General features: G+C 39.8%; 1 protein-coding gene across 1 annotated transcript; it reads right to left on the reverse strand.

Moving 5' to 3' along the window:
* Window positions 1–1,069: 1,069 nt before the first annotated feature.
* Window positions 1,070–17,523, reverse strand: pcyox1 (prenylcysteine oxidase 1). Its single transcript, XM_039768404.1, has 6 exons — window positions 17,008–17,523; window positions 9,532–9,738; window positions 9,234–9,408; window positions 8,376–8,587; window positions 6,995–7,147; window positions 1,070–2,535 (listed from the first exon to the last, which is right to left on the reverse strand). Exons 1-6 carry the CDS (start codon window positions 17,141–17,143, stop codon window positions 1,868–1,870), a joined length of 1,551 nt encoding a protein of 516 aa, XP_039624338.1. The 5' UTR covers window positions 17,144–17,523; the 3' UTR covers window positions 1,070–1,867.
* Window positions 17,524–18,889: the final 1,366 nt, after the last annotated feature.

The raw sequence follows: 18,889 nt of genomic DNA on the forward strand, positions 1-18,889 counted from the left end.
GACAGAAGTCATTAAGTGATGCTATATTCGTGTGAGGTCTTTGTTCTAGATCAGTGGTTAAAGTGTTCCACAGACCACCTAAGGTCCAAGTGTCAAGCCATTTGGTCTGCAAGCTGACAGTCATCAGGGTAAAGGGTCTGTTACATAAGCATTTATTTGTAACTATCAAAGCTGTTTGCCTACATCAGCTACCATTTTTCTGCACCCTACTTCATGTTTTTCATGTGTAGGTGAATTGCTTGGCTTTTTTGGTTGCAACTCTTCCATGAGGACCACTTCTGATAAGACTGGACTGTAGGTTGGTGTACCAGAGTTGTGGTTTCTGGTAGTACTGAGCAGAAAGCAACGCTGGCTGTCTTCTAGCTGTGAAGGCAAGGAAGCTGTATATAATCCTTGGGTGCCAGAGCCTGTCCTCAGCTTTACCTTTTTGTTTGTGCATCTGCAGAAAAAAATTGGACAGCACATCTGGGCACAGTTGTTGACTGCAAAAGTTCTGCTTGATAGAGACCTTGATGATGCAGGATGACCACCTTATGGCCTGTTGTTCTACTGTGGTGTAAGATTTGCAGTTGAAGTTAGTATAACTTGAGTGGTTGTCCCTTGCGCAGTTCATCACTTTGGTTCAACCTCCACATGTCATTGTGATGTCATTGAACTTTTTTTGCTTTTTTTTTTTTTAATTGGATAATGTTACTGTATTAGTTTCTTTCTTAAAGGACATTCTGATATCTTACTGCTTAACTCTTTCTATATACATATAAAGAATACAGATGCTTTGGATTCATGTAGCAGCCAATGCTGGAAATATTATGGAGGTGAAAGGAAGAAAAGACTAAATATTAAATCCTACATGGTGTTTCATCTGAAACTGTAGAGAGGCTTAATACTTTATCCATCCAGTCCAAAACACATGGCTAAAACTTAAACCAGATTAGATTTGCATTATTAGAAACCTGAGAGACAAAAAAAGTTAACATTTTTAAATTTGACCTGAGAGACAAAAAAAGTTAACATTTTTAAATTTGAAGAATTCTGCCAGGAAGAGGAAAGAAAGCACATCAACAAAGACTGTCAGGGTGCTGAGTGACAGGGTATCCAAGTTCTGCACATGCCACATTCAGGGCTTTAATTCTGTTCGATTCACTAAATAAAGTGTGCATTATGGTGTACATAAATGTCATGTTGATCTCCTAAAAACATGCAATTTGACAAATGCCCAAATGTACCTGAGCTTAAAAGAAAATCTTTGAATTATATGCTCATACAGCCTTAAGCAATATGAAAAACATGACTAAGTAGATTTAAAGGGCCACATTTCTTCTAATGATTCGACTGTAAAACACATTTAAGTCCTCAGTTCACCCAAGTACACCAAACCCCAGACTACACCAATACAACTTAAACAGAAAATGCTGTTCAGTCATCTGTTCCTTGAGTTAAATTTGCACCTCAGTGGTTAAAGCAAAAAAAAAAAAATAGGAAGTCCCCAACCCAAACTACAACAATTATAAAGTAAGTAGTTCCTTGTCCATTTTGACTTCAAAAGATTCCAGAGCTGAATGTGGGCAAGATTTCAGGAAATGCTAATTCAAGTAAAGGCTTGGCTTTGTGAATGTAAAACCTGAAGCAGTCAATAACACTCAATACTGTAGTGTAGTCCAAACACCTGCAGAGAAGTCACAAGTGATGCTTTGAAATGTTCTGGCAGAAGCATAACTAAATAGTCAGCTATGGATCCAACACTTTCTCCAGCGGTTGTTCACATTTGTCCATTTGAAAAGTTCCTGAGTGAATGAAATAGTCGACTGAGGATAGTGAAGGCACCTTGGTCCAGTGTTATATTTAGCTCTGCCAATCTTTTGCCGTGCTACAGCTCACCTCTGATGCGAGAGTTTAATTCTTCCTGGTCTATCTTGTCAGTCAGTCCATACCAGTGGTGGTGTGCCAGTAAAGCCAGGTTGCGAGCTGCAATAGCACTCATCTCCATGGCACTGGCTGCCCACTCTATGCTATTTAAGTAGTAGAGTCTGTCATGCAGCAGTATTGGTGGAATGCGCTGAGGAGGGCTATAATATGGATAAGCCAGCCAGCGTGTCTCTGAAATGCTGTCCCACGACAAAAATATTTTTTGCAGTTGATCCTGAGTAAGGGGAGCAGGAGAAAACACCTTCCACACATTGGGCTCACTGGCAGGAGGACGCTTGTATTCTGGGGATACAGTCACTGGATCAAGAGAGCGAACACTATTCACCACTAATTCCTCATGTTCCATGGATACTACCTCTGAAACAGTAAATGCAGATGCAGGTTCTGAAACTCCAAAATAAGATACATTAAGAAGGCCGTGGACAAGTGTTGACACGGTCAGGTGGTAGCGGCCTGGGAACCAGGTAGGAATTGGAGGATTGAAATTTAAGAAGTTGATATTAGACTTGCCCTGGTGTAGTGGAGCAGCTATAAAAACGAGGTCATAGAGATTGTGGCTTGCCCCTGCTTCCCCAGTATAACTGACTTCATACAAGGAGACGGTACCACCTGCAATACATAAAAAAAGCATGTGTAAGCATGGTTCTGAAATCCTCTTGTGCCCACTTAAATTAGTAGTTAAATCTACCACAGAACATTAAAAAGATTTAGATGAGAACAGGCCATTCAGCCTGCCAAACTCGCCAGCTCTAGCTACTGTGCTTTCTCTGGTTCTGTTCAGCCTATATACATTGGACTTCCAATACAACTCGGAGTCCTGCCACGTGCAAAGGTTTGCTGACGACACTGCTATTGTGGGCAGGAGGAGGAGTATAGGAACCTAATCAAAGACTTTGTTAAATGGTGCGACTCAAACCACTTACACCTGAACATCAGCAAGACCAAGGAACTGGTGGTGGATTTCAGGAGGACCAGGCTCCTCATGGACCCCATGATCATCAGAGGTGACTGTGTGTAGAGGGATCACACTTATAAATACCTGGGAGTGTAGCTGGATGTTAAATTGGACTGGACTGCCAATACTGATGCTCTGTGCAAGAGAGGACAGAACCGACTAAACTTCCTTAGAATGCTGGTGTCTTTCAACATCTGCAATAAGATGCTGCAGATGTTCTATCAGACGGTTGTGGCGAGCACCCTCTTCTACGCGGTGGTGTGCTGGGGAGGCAGCATACACAAGAGGGACGCCTCACGCCTGGATATTACTGGTGAGGAAGGCAGGCTCTATTGTAGGCACGGAGCTGGACAGTTTGACATTCATGGCGGAGTGACGGGCGATGAGCAGGCTCCTGTCATTCATGGAAAATCCACTGCATCCACTGAACAGGATCATCTCCAGGCAGAGGAGCAGCTTCAGCGACAAACTGCTGTCACTGTCCTGCTCCACTGACAGACTGAGGAGATCATTCCTCCCCCACACTATGTGACTCTTCAGTTCCACCTGGGGGGGTAAACGTTAACATTATACAAAGTTATTGTCTGTTTTACCTGCATTATTATCACTCTTTAATTTAATATTGTTTTTTATCAGTATGCTGCTGCTGGAGTATGTGAATTTTCCCTTGGGGATTAATACATAAATCTATCTACTTAATTCCTCCAAAACAACATCAAGTTGAGTGTTGAAGGCTCCTAAAGTCCTACTGTCTACTACAATAAAACTTCTTTGTAAGTCAGTGTCCGTTTTTGTCTATTTGACATGTCATATCTCAAAATGACATACAGTGGATTCAGAAAGTATACTGACTCCTTCACTCTGTTGTACATTTAATTATAAACTGATAAATTTGCAATTTTTGCCCCTCAATCTACACTCAATAACCCATAATAATAAAAAACAAGTTTTCAGAAAGATTTAATAAAAAACAAACGCTGAAGTCTCTCATTCATGGAAGTATTGAGAACCTTTGCTGTGACACGGCAAATTGTGCTCAGGTGCATCCCTTTTGCTTTCATTCTCCTTGAGATGTGTCAAGAACTTGATTTGAGTGCTCCTGCCATAAACTGAATTGACAGGATTTCATTTAGAAAGGCAAACACCTGTGTATAAAGGCTCCACAATTTATACTGGACACCAGGACAAAAAAACAAGCCATGAAGTCCAAGAAACTCTCTTTAGACCTATGCCTCACCACAATTTGATTGTGGAGATCTGGGCAAGCGTATGGAATCATTTCTAAAGCTCAGAGTGTTCTCAGGAGCACAGTGGCCTTAATAATTGTGAGCCGGAAGAAGTCTGGAACCAGCAGAACTCTGGTAGAGTTGGCTACCCGGGCAAAAAGGACCTTGGTCAGGGAGATGGCCAAGAACCCAATGGTCACTCTAACAGAGGTTCAAAGGTTCTCTGCTGAGATGTGAGAACCTTTCAGAAGGACGACCGTCTCAGCGGTACTCCATGTTAGAGTAAGCATTGGGTTCTTGGTCATCTCCCTGACCACAGCACTTTTTAATCTGGTTACTCAGTTTGGCCGAACAGCCAACTCTACTAAGATGGCTGGTGGTTTCAAAATTCTTCCCCTTTACAATTATTCAGGCCACTTTTAAACCCTTGTCCCAATCTTTGCCTTCAGCACAGTTTTATCAGAGAGGTCAACAGAGAGATACTTGGACTTCATGGTTTAGTTTTTGTCTTGACATGCAGTGTGAATTGTGGACTTTAGATATACAGGTACTTGTGTGCTTTTCTAAATGATGGCCAGTCTATTCAGTTTTCCACAGGTTGACTCTTATCAAGTTCTACTCAAATCACAAGGAGAACCTTTTGAAAACAAGTTCTCACTTTGTCAGTAAGGGTTAATGAGTGTAGACTGATGAGCAAAAATAAAGAGCTGGGGTCTGAAGAAGTTTTGAATCCATTGTAAATCATATTACTTGCACTTTGCAGAATAAGGCAAATTAAATTAAGAGTGGATTCTGCCAGTTGTCCTTTTGATATAATAAAATAATAGTAATTCTATACATTTATTAAGCGCTTCAGTTAGTGGGGAGCCACTTCATCCACCACTAATGTGCAATAGCAGCCATTTTATGCCAGTACTAGACATTAAGCCCGTTACAATAACAGGCGCTAGAACAGTAGTGCATAAACATTAGTAGGAACAGTCTATATTAAATGGCAAGGGACCTTGTATGTGGCTGTAATATGCGTCACTGTATTGTGTGCCTTTAATTTTCTCTCTCAGTAATACTGGTTTGTATTTCCAGAAAATGCCTGTAATTTTGTCAGACAGTAATACAGTGGAACCTCGGTGGAACTGAAGTAATGTCCCCCGTAGGATTGTATGTAAATACAATTAATCCGTTCCAGGCCGTATGAACTGTATGTAAATATATATTTTTTTAAGATTTTAAGCACAAATATAGTTAATTATACCATTGAATGCACAGCGTAATAGTAAACTAAATGTAAAAACATTGAATAACACTAAGAAAACCTTGAACAACAGAGAAAACTAACACTGCAAGAGTTCGCGCTCTAGCCTTACGACCCGCTCGCTAAAAATACCTTTTTTGATGAGTTTTAAGCACAGGGAAAAAAATGAACATTTGAAAAATCCGTAATCTAATAAACAACCAAGAAAAGTAACATTGCAACAATGCACGCGCGCCTGTGTGTGTGTGTCTCTGTCGCGGGCCTGCGCGTGTGTGTGTGTGTCTGTCTCTGTCGCGGGCCTGCCTGCATATATATATATATATATATATATATATATATATATATATATATATATATATATATATATATATATATATATATATATATATATATATATATATATGTGTCTGTCTGTCTGTCTCGCGGGCCTGCGTACGTGCGTGTCAGTCTCTCGGGCGGGCCTGCGTGTCTGTCTGTCTGTCTGTCTCTCGCGCGCACGCACCTCTGTGTGTCTCTCTCTCTCTCTCTCTCTGCACACACAGGGAATGCACAGGAAGAGACTGAACACGTGCCATGTGGCCCCGCGCATGCGCACTTCACCAGAAGACGCACAAACACGGACACCTGGACGCACACAGGGGTTTTATTAAAGATGATGCTCACCACACATTAGCTGTTTGGTGGTGAAGTGATGCGAGAGATAACCAATTAGAGACAGGGGATGATTAGGGGGCCAGAATGACTAGGCCGTGGTGGGCAATTGAACATCGGGGTACACCCTATTCTATATGAAGGATGCCCAGGGATCTTTTATGACTACGGAGAGTCAGGACCTTGGTTGTACGTCTCATCCAAAGGACAGCACCATTTTTACAGAGCAGTGCCCCAATCATTGCACTGGAATCAACATTCAGACCTCTAAGCGCCCCCTGCTTGGCACACCAACACCTCTTCCAGCAGCAATCAAAGCTTTTCCTAAATGGACTCCCATCCAAGTATTGGCTGCTCCAAACATGCTTAGCTTCAGGCAGATGACCTCACCTGAAGTGCATGTGGTATGGCTGCTGGTTATTATAGTACTCCCGTACTTGGGGCACATTATTATAATTCTATGACTTTTTGTAATGGCTTAAAATATCATGTATTGCAATTCAATTCTGGAAAGTATTGCCATTTATTATTCACCGTTTACTTGTCTGAAGTTAAGGGTGAAATAATATACTGTACATATAATCAAAAATGTGAGAATTGGTCAGATTTAAGAGGAAAAAAAACTTTGATCCATTCTCACTTAAAAAAAATTGTAAAAACTAAAGCTTCAAGCAGCTCAGCAGTCTACACATTCAGACTGGGAATACTCCATTTTTTTTACTTACACACAAACACAAGCACATTGTATAAATGTACAGTAGCTCTGGGTGAGTCCGTATTAGATGAAAGCTTTCAGACAATAATTGATATTAGAAATTTTTTCAAATGTTATTTGAATATATCCAATGTGCATCTAAATTTCTTCAAAAATGTACGGTGTAAGTAAGTACATGCAGACACTTGTTACTATAAATTCTATATACAAACAAACATTCTGTTTTGAATTCTCTACAGTTCTTGAATCAATAGGCCAGTCGTGCTCACCTGTTCTAACGGGCCTGGTCTTGAAGGCAATGGCAGTAACATTAGCAGGAATGAATGTTGCCTTGCTGTGATACAGCAGTCCTGAGCAGACTAACTTGTTACCTCCTTCTACCGCCCACAGTCCTGAGTCTGCACCCGCCAAGGAAATGGCACCTAGATGGCAACAAAAAAATTAAAAAAACAACATTTAATGACCGTAATGAAACCCTGGGCTTTTCAAAAGTGTCAAAAATAATGACAATGACAACTTGAACAAGTGCCTTTCTGTTAAAAGAATTGCACATATGAACTTTAAAGCTGATGTCACATTACACAACTTCTTGTCGTGGGGTATGTCGGACTTGCTGACCACAGCTGCTGATTTAGTCACTGGATCATGTCAATATACAAGACTGATAAAATCACTGGGCATGTCAAATATAGCAACTGCATGTGGGCCTTCCTGCATAGCTGTGCTTACCACTTTTGTGACAGCCAATAGCATGCCACCTGACTGAGCCAATGTTGTAGTATGGTTAACTGATAGATACAGCAAGTTCAGCTGTAACCTTTTATCCATTCTGTTGTGGTACATAAAACACAAGACACCAGACAGAGGAGCTTCTCTTATGTTTTTTTTAAATTCTAACCATTCATTGGTCGGCAACTCTCCTGCTCAAAGAGCCCACCAGTACGACTAAATACAAAATCAAACTGATTTTGTGGGGGTGAGTTGTGGACCAGTTGGAGTGAGTTGGTGGGTATGTCGCATTAAGCGACTACCTTCATGGCAGTGCACCAGTAACTACCTCCGACTTGCTAAGGTTATGCAAATAAAGGATACAATGGTGGAAACGTAATTTCATATGACATGGGCCTTAAGGGAGCAACTCCTTATTTTAGTCAATGGCAAGCTAATTATCAGGGCCAATTTAAACTTAAAATTGCATTGAAAAGGTTTGTTTTTAAATATATTCACAGTATCATCACTTTTAAAACAATGTAAATCCATCCATTGTCAAGAAGGAGCCTGCAGCTTCCCAGCTGCCTTGCTAGAGATAATGTCTGGCTCAGGCTAAAGAGCGGATTTTGATGATCATGGTCCAAGAAAGAGATAAAGAACAGAAAATTCCTTATCGAGAATTAGTAAAATTATACAACAAATTTGAATGAAAAAAGTCAGCAAAAGTCAGCAAAGGCATTAGCGCAACTCTGCTGGAAAGTCGGCACTCAACTGGTAAATGTGACATGGGCAGTGATTTTCAGTCATTTAAACTGACATGATCCGGCAATACGATCTGCAACTGTGGTTGGCAAGTCTGATATAACCCACCACTAGAAGTCACATAATGTGACATCAGCTTTCGCCACGTCTGTGAGTTTCCTGATCAATCACAGTTACCTACAAATGCGTTCATCTTGATGCTCTGCCCATAGTTCACCCTCATAATAGGTGTGACAATTTCATTCATAAACTGCTGTGAGAATCCAACTTTCTGCATCGCTTGGTCCAGAGTTTCATTAAACATGCTGAGAAACTCATCTCTCGCCATTGAGTGAAATAGTTTCTCCACACTAGAGAAAGAGTAGCCGTACTGCTGATACTGGTAAATTCTATAAAAAAAACAAAAAAAAAAAACAAATTTAAAAACAAAGAAAACTCAATTTTACTTGATTTAATTTAGTGCTTATAGGCAACATGCATTCAAATACAGACTTGCTTTGTAAATAGTTCTTCACAGAAAATGACCTGGCATGTGTTTTGTAGGCCCAGAGTGAGACGGAGACATCCACCCATCCATTATCCAACCCGCTACATAATAATAATAATAATAATAATAGTAATAACTCATTACATTTATATAGCGCTTTTCTCAGTACTCAAAGCACTATCCACACAGGGAGGAACCGTGAAGCGAACCCACAATCCTCCACAGTCTCCTTACTGCAAAGCAGCAGCACTACCACTGCGCCACCTATGAGGCGCATCCTAACAACAGGGTCACGGGGGGTCTACTGGAGCCAATCCCTGCCAGCACAGGGCACATGGCAGGAAACAAACCCTGGGCAGGGTGCCAGCCCACCACAGGGCACACACCCACACACCAAGCACACACTAGGGACAATTTAGAATCACCAATGCACCTAACCTGCATGTCTTTGGACCGTGGGAGGAAACCCATGCAGACACGGGGAGAACATGCAAACTCCACGCAGGGAGGACCAGGGAAGTGAACCCAGGTCGAGACGGAGACATTACCTCATAAATTTATCCAGAATTGCTTCCACCCACATTTGCATACGGATAAAATTAAGACCATAACGCCAAATTATCTTGATGAAGTTGATAATGAACCAGTCGCTTTCCTGGAAAACTAGTTCTTTACCATTGAAAATGCCTAGACGGGAAGGTACAGCACGACGCTGTGCCAAGCCTGGGTGAAAAACAGTTAAAATTAAAACATAAAACTAGAAATCAGCACTGACATTTTGTTTAGGGTTCTTTACAATACATTACAATGAACACAAACAAAAAAAGACAAAAGACTGGTACACACCAAGATCGTCTATAAATTGTTTCATGTGAAGGTTCAGAGGATGAATGATTGATCCTCCAGTTTCAAATTCTTTTCCACCAAAATGAGCTGTATCCAAGCGCCCGCCAACCTTGCCACCTTCAAATACATCAATCTGTACTTGGGGACCAAATTCTTTCCGTAAGAAGGCAGCTGTCGCAGCACCACCAATCCCAGCTCCTACAATGGCTGTAAATACAAGCAGCGACAGGAGACAGAAAGAGTATTAACTGAAGGGTGTATAGAATATACAGGAGAGTACAAAGACAAATTATTGGATGTACATTGAAGCCAGTGCAAAATTAAATATTATTAACAAAGCATTCAGGTTATACATTTGCAATTCTTCGGGCTGTAGCCCTTCAAAACAAGGATTATTCATATTGGTACATTTTGTTCATATAAGTTTTACTGGAAAAGGAGCCTTTAGCATGCAGTCAAAAACAGATTTGAAAAAGTCTTCTGCATGGATTCTCCGTATGTACAGAATCAAGCCTGACAAAAAGACAAAAACCTTGGAAGGGATGCTAGTTCACTGCAGAACTCACTCATTCTTTTTTGGGCAATTCTGAATCATCCATTAGCATAATTTACAGATCTGGGGTGGGGGAAGGAAACCTTACTATACATGTGAACATGGAAAGAAAAACAAAAAGCAAAAATCAAACCATAACTGAGCAAGAAGACAAACATGGCTTCACGGACTGTGTGTTGATATGCGTAATTGTTCTGTCCTGTGTATTGTATTCTATTGACCTCCTTTTTTTGACACCCACTGCACGCCCAACCTACCTGGAAAGGAGTCTCTCTTTGAACTGCCTTTCCCGAGGTTTCTTCCATTTTTCCCTACAAGGTTTTTTTGGGAGTTTTTCCTTGTCTTCTCAGAGAGTCAAGGCTGGGGGGCTGTCAAGAGGCAGGGCCTGTTAAAGCCCATTGCGGCACTTCTTGTGTGATTTTGGGCGATACAAAAAAATAAACTGTATTGTATAACATCTACACTTCTGTGCTGACCAATAATGTATTGGCTGATTTTCCCCTTCTCTGCTTTATCAAATCTCAGTGTGCTGCTAGGCGGCACATTTGACTCAAGGTGTATAACAATTTTCACAGCATCTAAGCTTCTAAATCCTGAGCAATTTGTTTATTTCAGTTTGTTTCACAAAAGATTATAACTACAGGTAAGAAAATATCATTGTATGAGCGGTCATATCTGAGAAATTCAATGTAATTAACATTAATCTGAATGGCCACACTGGAAGAAAAGTACAAGACAAGCAGAGAGCAGGCAACTGCATACTGCAACTGTACATATTGCCAAAGATGACAATTCAACAGAAATAAAAAATGCAAGCTTAAAACGAAATTGTGATTTCAACTTTTAATTAAACGCATCATTAAAAAGTAATCTTATTCTCATTCACCATATTCATCTATAGTGTTATTCAACTGCACTCTGTAAAAAAAAAAAAACTACTTATAAAATCATGTAATGCTGAGCTCCTCAGATTGAAATTGCCCTCTTTTTTATCCAAAACTAGATTCCCATCGCATCCACAGAAAAAAAAAAAACTCAAACTAAAGTGACAATCAACCAAATTGTTATTTCATTTGACCAGTGTTTAAAACCTTAGCTTCAACAAAAAAGCAAACAACACTGAGTTTGTGAAAATGTATAAAGATATGTTACGAAGGGGCGTTTACTTGTTGAATTAACTTCCTTTCCGTAATAAAAACACATGAACTAATAACAAGTGCAGATTTATTTTCTTACAGTATATTCTTACTGTTTCAAATCCAAATCAGTGGCTTTTACTTTTTAGTCCTCTCATCCTATATAAACCCAGAGTGAAGTTTCATTTGTTTTCTCTTTTCTTCATCCATCCATTTTCCAAACCTACTTCTCCTCAGCACAGTGATGCCCCTTCACTTGCAACTTTCCGCAGTTCTTCCTATTTTAATGCACTTGGAATGACATTATTGCATATTATATTATATATTATTTAAATTGTAACTGCACTTGTTCTAGACATGCAATGTGGCCTGGCACCACATTCAAGGTTGGTTCGTGCCTTGAAACAGACGCTGCATTTCTGTTTGATTCAACTGCACAAATTAAATTCTATATTTCATTCAATCGCGGTTTATTTCATATAGCACCATTACAAAAATACACCATCACAAGTGCTTTACGTTTCAGGCATATAAATTCAAAAATATTCAATTAAAAAAAAAGAGTTGATACTGTAATCACTTATTGTATTCTTGTGGTGAACACATATCAGGTATACTATTCCAACACTTTTCTGGTATTTCTGTTGCAGTTTTGCTTTTATTTGTTGTAGCCATTTTTAGTTTATTATACTCATATTAGTTTCAATATTTGATACTGTATTAAATTCTTTTATACTCTTTACAGAGCCACATGATCTTTGTAAGAGTTTAGTGCTGTAATGTAACATGAAATGAATTGATTTTTATGGATTTATTGTATTTTGAAAAGAAAACAGTATCAGCAGCTTACATTATTAGAATGGTATGTCAAGAAATATGTTATAAGCACAGTTCAGACAGGATCAGGGCCTCCACTTTAATAGAAATCACATCAACTTGCAAATGATTTCAGAGGTGAAATATAGAGTGGACCCTAAAACCAAGCCACTTTAATATTATTAAAGTATGATCCTGTTCATTTTAAACTGTTCCATTTCAAACTGCACTGCCACACACAACAGGTGTGGGTATTTCAGGAGATGCGACTTCAGTTCAACTAAGATGGCTTGGGTGGATTTGGCTGAATTCATCCAGAAACGCTGCTCCATTTCTTTTGACATGGTCAGTATGCTAAAAACTGGTATGGACTGGTTTAGAAAATACTTCCATGAAAATCACACTTTAGTGATACCACAGGAAATCACTCAGAAGGTTTTGCAATACAACCAATTGTACTGTACAATAATAAACAATCAAGTACATTATATTTATTATATACTAGGGGGCTTCGCTTGCCCACCCCCGGGTTTGGTTTACCGGATATACAATTTAAAGAGATTGTTAGTTTCATGGGAATTGTTACAAATGCATTATTTTCACATTTATTTTAAAACTTTTATAAAAGCAATACTTTATTTCCGGCCCCGGACGTGGTTACATCTCTTTCTTGCAGGACGTATAACGCTGTTCACGTTGTAAAAGGGGTGCAGCTGAACGCACGCGAAGGAGATGCCGTCGGATCACCTGCTGTCTTTCTGCTGCTGGTTCTGCTTGTCTCACTGCCCGATCATTTCAAAGCCTGTACAGCAGCTGTCCTTTTGCAACTTCGCCTCTCTGTCGCTCGCGTTATGAAGTGTCTGGGTGAGGGTTAGTTTGGCTGAACGCACACCAAGGAGAAGCAGTCTGATCATCTGCAGGCTTTTTGCTGTTGGTCGAGCTGCGTGTTTTGCTTGTCTCTTGTCGTCGTTTTAAGAGTTGGGAGCACATGAAGCGTGTCTGCCAACAGCAATCCAACAACTGCTAGGTTAGATGTCTGTGGACTTGTTTTAAATGATGTCTCACTGCTTTGTCTCGTGTGACATTGTAAAAACAATACTTGTCCTTTATTTCTGGCCCCGGGCGTGGTTAAATCTCTTTCTCAGGACGTATAATGCTGCTCGCGTTGTCAAGGGGGGGGCGGCTCAACGCATGCTAAGGAGATCATCTGCTGTCGCGCTGCTATCAGTCTTACATTCTGTATTCCGCCCTCCCTCAATTGGACCCAACAGTCACTTAAAACAAAAAAGGCTTCAACCTGGCTGGGATGATACAATACTTTCGAATTTTGTATTCCACTGCTTTCATAATCTCTTATCTGCCTTTTCTCTCCAATGCTTTTGGGTCTCTTTTCTCCGCACTGCTCTTTCTTCTTTGCTTAGTTGTTCACATTTCATCTAGAACGTATTGTCCTTATATGCTTTATACGTGCTGAGAGCACAGGATATGTGTGCGCTACGTGCCTTTACACGACCGAGTGCTCTTATTTGATATTGTTTGCGTCTTGCCGGTCTTTTAAGTGTCTTCAGAGAACGTCTGAGAAGATCACGTCTCGTCACCCTGCTTTTCCTTTCCAGGATTTTTTTTTTATATAATAGAGAGACATTAATACATTGATAGGAAAATGAACTAGAAATTGAATCAAATTAACAAGCATTTGTGTTCATGTGCACATGTATATTTAAATAAATTGTGTATGTCAAAAACTACTCTGGAAACCCTGGTTAAATTAAACAATTTCTACAGCAAGTTATCACTGGACATAGGTCAAACTGTTCTTGAAGGATATGGAGATAAGATCCAGACAAAAACCTAGGCCTAGAGCCTGTAAATAGGCAAAAATGATGCAATGTGTTTGAAGAGGTTAGGTCATCGTTTTCATTCTTAGGGCACATCCGCCAAGATGATGACAATTTTAATAATAATAATAATAATTGTATATAGCATGGGAGACGAGCATAGATATTTGGGATGAGCTCAAAGTAGAGCAGCTGCTCCTCTGCATCAAAAGAAGCCAGTTGAGGTGGTTCAGGCATCTGATAAGGGTGCACCCTGGGGAGGTATGTCAGACAAGGCCAACTGGGAGGAGACCTTGGGGCAGACCCAGGACATGCTGGGGGTATTATATCTCTTCACTGGTCTGGAAAAACCTTGGTATCCCCTGGAGGAGTTGCTGGAGATGGCAGGAAAAAAGGAATGTCTGGGTATCATCGTTTAGACTGCTGCCCCCATGAACTGGATTCAAATAAGTGGCAGAAAATGGATGGATGGATGTAATTTTTTTTTTGGACGTGATCCTTGTACATACTGTACGTCTTGATGGTTAGGTTGGATTTCATGGAGAGCACTTGTCCTAAGACTTTGTCTTTCTAGGATGTGGTCATCCAGAAGCTTTACACAATGCAAAAAAGTATTTTCAGACATAAATTCTTATTTAAGACTTTTGATCTTTCACATATACACCCCATTTTAAATTCAGCTTATCTCAACATTGTGAACATTGTTCAATCAGAATCTGAACTTAAATAAGTAAAAAATTTCTGACCCCATCAACAAAGTTCCATCTTCATGAACGCTGAAGCTACGTCAAGATATTTCTAAGTTTATTACTGATGACTTATTTAACTTATTTTTTTTAAGTCACTATATATGTACTGTTTGGATTTCTTAATTACAACACAAGTAATGAAAGTCAGGCATATATTGTTAACTTGATATTAATATTGGCCTAGTACAGGGGTCCTCAATCACGGTCCTGGAGAGCCGCAGTGGCTGCAGGGTTTTGCTCCAACCCAGTTGCTTAATAAAAAGCACTTATTGCTAAAGTAACACTTCTGCTTCACTTTAGTGATTTTGAGCCCTTATTGCTTAATTTTGTCTTAAACAGCTATTTTAATTGCTCCTTATTATCAATAACATGCAAATGACAAGAGAGAGCAGCATTTCTCCGTTAAGCTTATTTACATTTACACCTGTGTGTATTTATCTGCACTGTTGGGTTTAATTAAATACTTGGAAGAAAAATGAAGAGAAAAAAGTGAAGGACTGAGAATTACTCGTCCATTTTAGCCTTCAAATCATTCGCATGATAGAAAGGGAAAGAAAATCTAGGATATGAGAATGACCTGACATAGCAGAGTTAATTTAATTTCATAGCTTGTTGGTGCTTTATTGGCAACAATTGCTTTCTAATTAAGAAACCAGGTCAGAACAAAAACCTGCAGCCACTGCGGCTCTCCAGGACTGGGATTGAGGACCCCTGGCCTAGTATTATGTACACAGATGTAAAGTTTCCAATAAGAACCTTCTTTAAACCATTTTTTGTAGGTATTGTGAAATGTATGTGAAAGCTATGTGATTCTGGACAAACAAAAAAGAAAATTCAATTGTAAAAGTTTGTAGTGAAGTCAGGGTCTTAGTATAATGTTTAGGGTGTGTACCGTGTTAGACATTATGGATGTAGTGAGAAGTAAAATATCAACTTTTATTGGCTAATTTACATCTTGCCTGAAGATGGGGCCCAAGTTGCCTCAAAAGCCTGCATATTGTAATCTTTCTAGTTAGCCAATAAAAGGAGTCATTATGCTTAACTTCTCCCAATAATGTTTATTGTCATTTCAAATTTCCATTTTTTTAAACAAGTTATTATTCCCTGGCAATTTGTTTTATACAGAATGAAACAAAATTTTCTGTGCACTTTGAAATGTTATATTCTATCAATGGAAAATAATTTAGCGGAGGTTGGCACTGTGGTGGCCTTGATATGTGGTAGTTCACGTGTCCAAAGTTTACAATACCCGCACAGTCACTTTGCCTGTTTGCATTTTGTGCATTTTTCTCCTCTTGGTACTCTGGTTTTCCTCCCTCATTCTCAAACAAGCGTCTTCATTTGAATGCTGGGTGTAAATGGTAGATACAGACGCGAGTGGACCCAAAGCCTGTCACACGATGTTCCGTGACCCTCTACGGCAGGGGTGCTCAAACTCAGTCCTGGGGGTCCACCGTGACTTCAAGTTTTTGTTCCAACCAGATTCATAATCAGAGACAAGAGCTGATAACACTGATCTCATTTAATCCACTAATTTTATTTCTATTCTCTTATTCTACCTTCAGACAAGCACAGCAGCATGATTTTTACATTTAAGACATTTAGAAATATTAATATTTTGCGATAGATTTAAATGCTTAACTCTCTTTTGTGATTTCATTATATTTTGCCATTTCTCTGTGCAGTTTGCCCCCTTCATTTTAACTTAACAATGACTATTTAAAAACTAGCAGAGCAGACACCCAGGCAAACAACTCCGAGTCGTGAAGGGCTGCAAATACTTCAACGTCAGCCCCACCAATTAGTAAATAATGAGCTAATTAAACAATTTGAATACCTGAAAAAGTAGAATGAAAATCAAGATTAAATTGTTAAAAAGAAATAAAATACATTATTCCCATATAACTACTTAGTACATTATTTATTTTTATAAATCAGTTTTCTAATTTGCATGTTGTTCCCAAAACACAGAATCTGGGAAATAACAGTTCACATAATTAGCCCAGGAATTCAATTAAAAACTGAAGCTGGCTGAAACAACAAACCTGCAGCCACTTGGGGGCCACAGGACCGAGGCTGAGAACCCCTGCTCCGCGGGACCGAGTGGGTTCAACTACTGAGTAAACTGAAACGAGAAGCGGCACTTGCTGCGTATGGGAATTCCACTGTATTGTCTAAAAGTAAAAGAAACGCGTTAAAATCAGCGAAAAGCCACCGTGCCGGGCTGCTATGCTTAACCCCCCAGTGTAATTCTTTCCAATGTGTTATAAAATAACAGAGTCAACAGCGCATACACACAATTAACGGGTCTCTTAAAAAACTATTAAATACTAGAGACCGTGATTGCGGCCTAGTGTGTGACACGGAAGACGCAGCGCTCTCACCTATCCTCCCGGGTGGCTGTCGGAGCTCTGGAGCTGACGCCAGTCCCCTCCTGTTGGCCAGATACAGACTGAGGACAAGCAGCCAGGGAGCAGCATGTCGCCTTGCTCCTGTTGTGAATTTCCAGACGATCGTCATTCTTCTTCGGGTTGATAGTTTGATTTTAAATCTCAGCGCTGTTCTGCCATTAAGCACCCAAATGATTACATTCGTCGTTCCTTACGCGTCAGCACTTCGCAGGTGCCCTTTGGAATTCAATCGCGCGGTTAAACCGGCCTCACCGACTTCATGATAACAACAAGCACGCGTTGGAGTAACAATGGAGACTTCACGCATTTATGGCTTTCGGTGAGTAGCGCCCCCTTGCTGTGCTTTTTCGACACAAACTGACATTACTGTACACGCCGACTGGAAAACGAGTTTGAATACAGCTACTTTTGGACATGGATGACCGTTCCCGCAGCAACTCCAGGGTAGTCTTAACGGATGGGCACAGAGACGCCCCCGAACATGATGGAGTTAACAAAGTTCAGTTGCTAAAATAATTCCCACTCCCCTTTTGTCCAAAGATTTCAAAACAGCATCCCTAGCTGTATTGCGTGATCAGGAATTCAGCCTTGTCTTCACAGAATTTTAAGCCAATGACCGTATAAGGCTTGAGATGATACCCTTAATCTTCTTAAAATACACATTGCGAAAAAAATACAAAAAATGGAGCAACTTCAAAAATAAATTATAGTATTTTTTGGGGAAAAAAAGTGAAATAGACTAGCTTCAAAACGATTAAACACACTAATCCGGCATTAAAACAATAAAGTTGTATACTGTACATTCTTTACTGCTTATGTTAATAATGAGTACCTTATGTGGTAATTTACACACATGTAGCACTTAAAATTATAAATACACCTTGGAAAACATTCAAAGAAATGTTTATTTAAACTAATTAATACTGCAATCACTATTTGTTGGCAGCCCAACTACACACATACAAACTCATTTCACAAGGCATATCCCAAAACTAACTTTAAATCAATAACCAAAAGAGTGTTTTATGCACCTTGAATTAGTCTTAATGTTTAAGTTGTTGAGGTACTTGAAATCTTTTTCTGCTATATTTAATTGCAATGAATCGACTCAATTATTTTTTATTTTATTTCTATTCAAATTAGTGTGGTGCTGAGGTTTCACCCATTTGCAGGCTGCACTCTGGTGCTAATTTGGGATCCTGAGGTGCTCCATTGTGTGGTGAGTGTGGTAACACCCTGTATCAGTGCATGCTCCTAACCTCCTCACCCCCACCTCCTGTCTAGGTGTACAAAAAAAACCTCACACTATTCAGTGTGGTGCTGAGGTGTCACCCATTGCATGGCTGCGCTCGGATTCTTATCTGGGTGATTCATCATGTGGTGGGTGCAGCAACACGCCTTAATCCGCACATGCTTCCAACTATGCTCCACGCACATACAGATATAATGTCAACTTTGTTTTCAAGTCACATAAAAAGGAAAACAGTAATTGCAATACACTATATTTTAGAATCAACCAACATAGCTACATATACCACAAAACCTACCTACCTAACAAAATCATAATATTATGGTAGTGTGATATGTCACAGTCTGGCTTTTTGCTTGACTGGCATTGTAGCCAACCCCAATCCTTTACCTTGTAAGAGATGAACCTACACAGCAGCTCCAAATGGCTTTTTCAGACTGAAGCCTATATCACATTCGATTACTTTTCCAGCAATTTTCAGTCATAGCCTTCATTTACCCAATCTTAGCTAGTCGAAGGCCATCTGTGGTGCATTCCAGTGAGGTCACATAATGTGACATGCCCAGTGACTCACTCTGGCTAGTCCACGACTTGCTCCAATAATGT

Source organism: Polypterus senegalus, chromosome 11, assembly GCF_016835505.1.
Source record: "Polypterus senegalus isolate Bchr_013 chromosome 11, ASM1683550v1, whole genome shotgun sequence".
In the NCBI taxonomy this organism is placed as follows: Eukaryota; Metazoa; Chordata; class Cladistia; order Polypteriformes; family Polypteridae; genus Polypterus; species Polypterus senegalus.

Coding starts and splice junctions, on each gene's coding strand:
- pcyox1 (XM_039768404.1), bottom strand. CDS start 17,143: ATGACGATCGTCTGGAAATTCACAACAGGAGCAAGGCGACATGCTGCT. Junction 9,739..17,007: donor ACAGCCACCCGGGAGGATAG/GTGAGAGCGCTG, acceptor TTGTATTTACAG/CCATTGTAGGAGCTGGGATT. Junction 7,148..8,375: donor CAAGATGAACGCATTTGTAG/GTAACTGTGATT, acceptor GTTGCCATCTAG/GTGCCATTTCCTTGGCGGGT.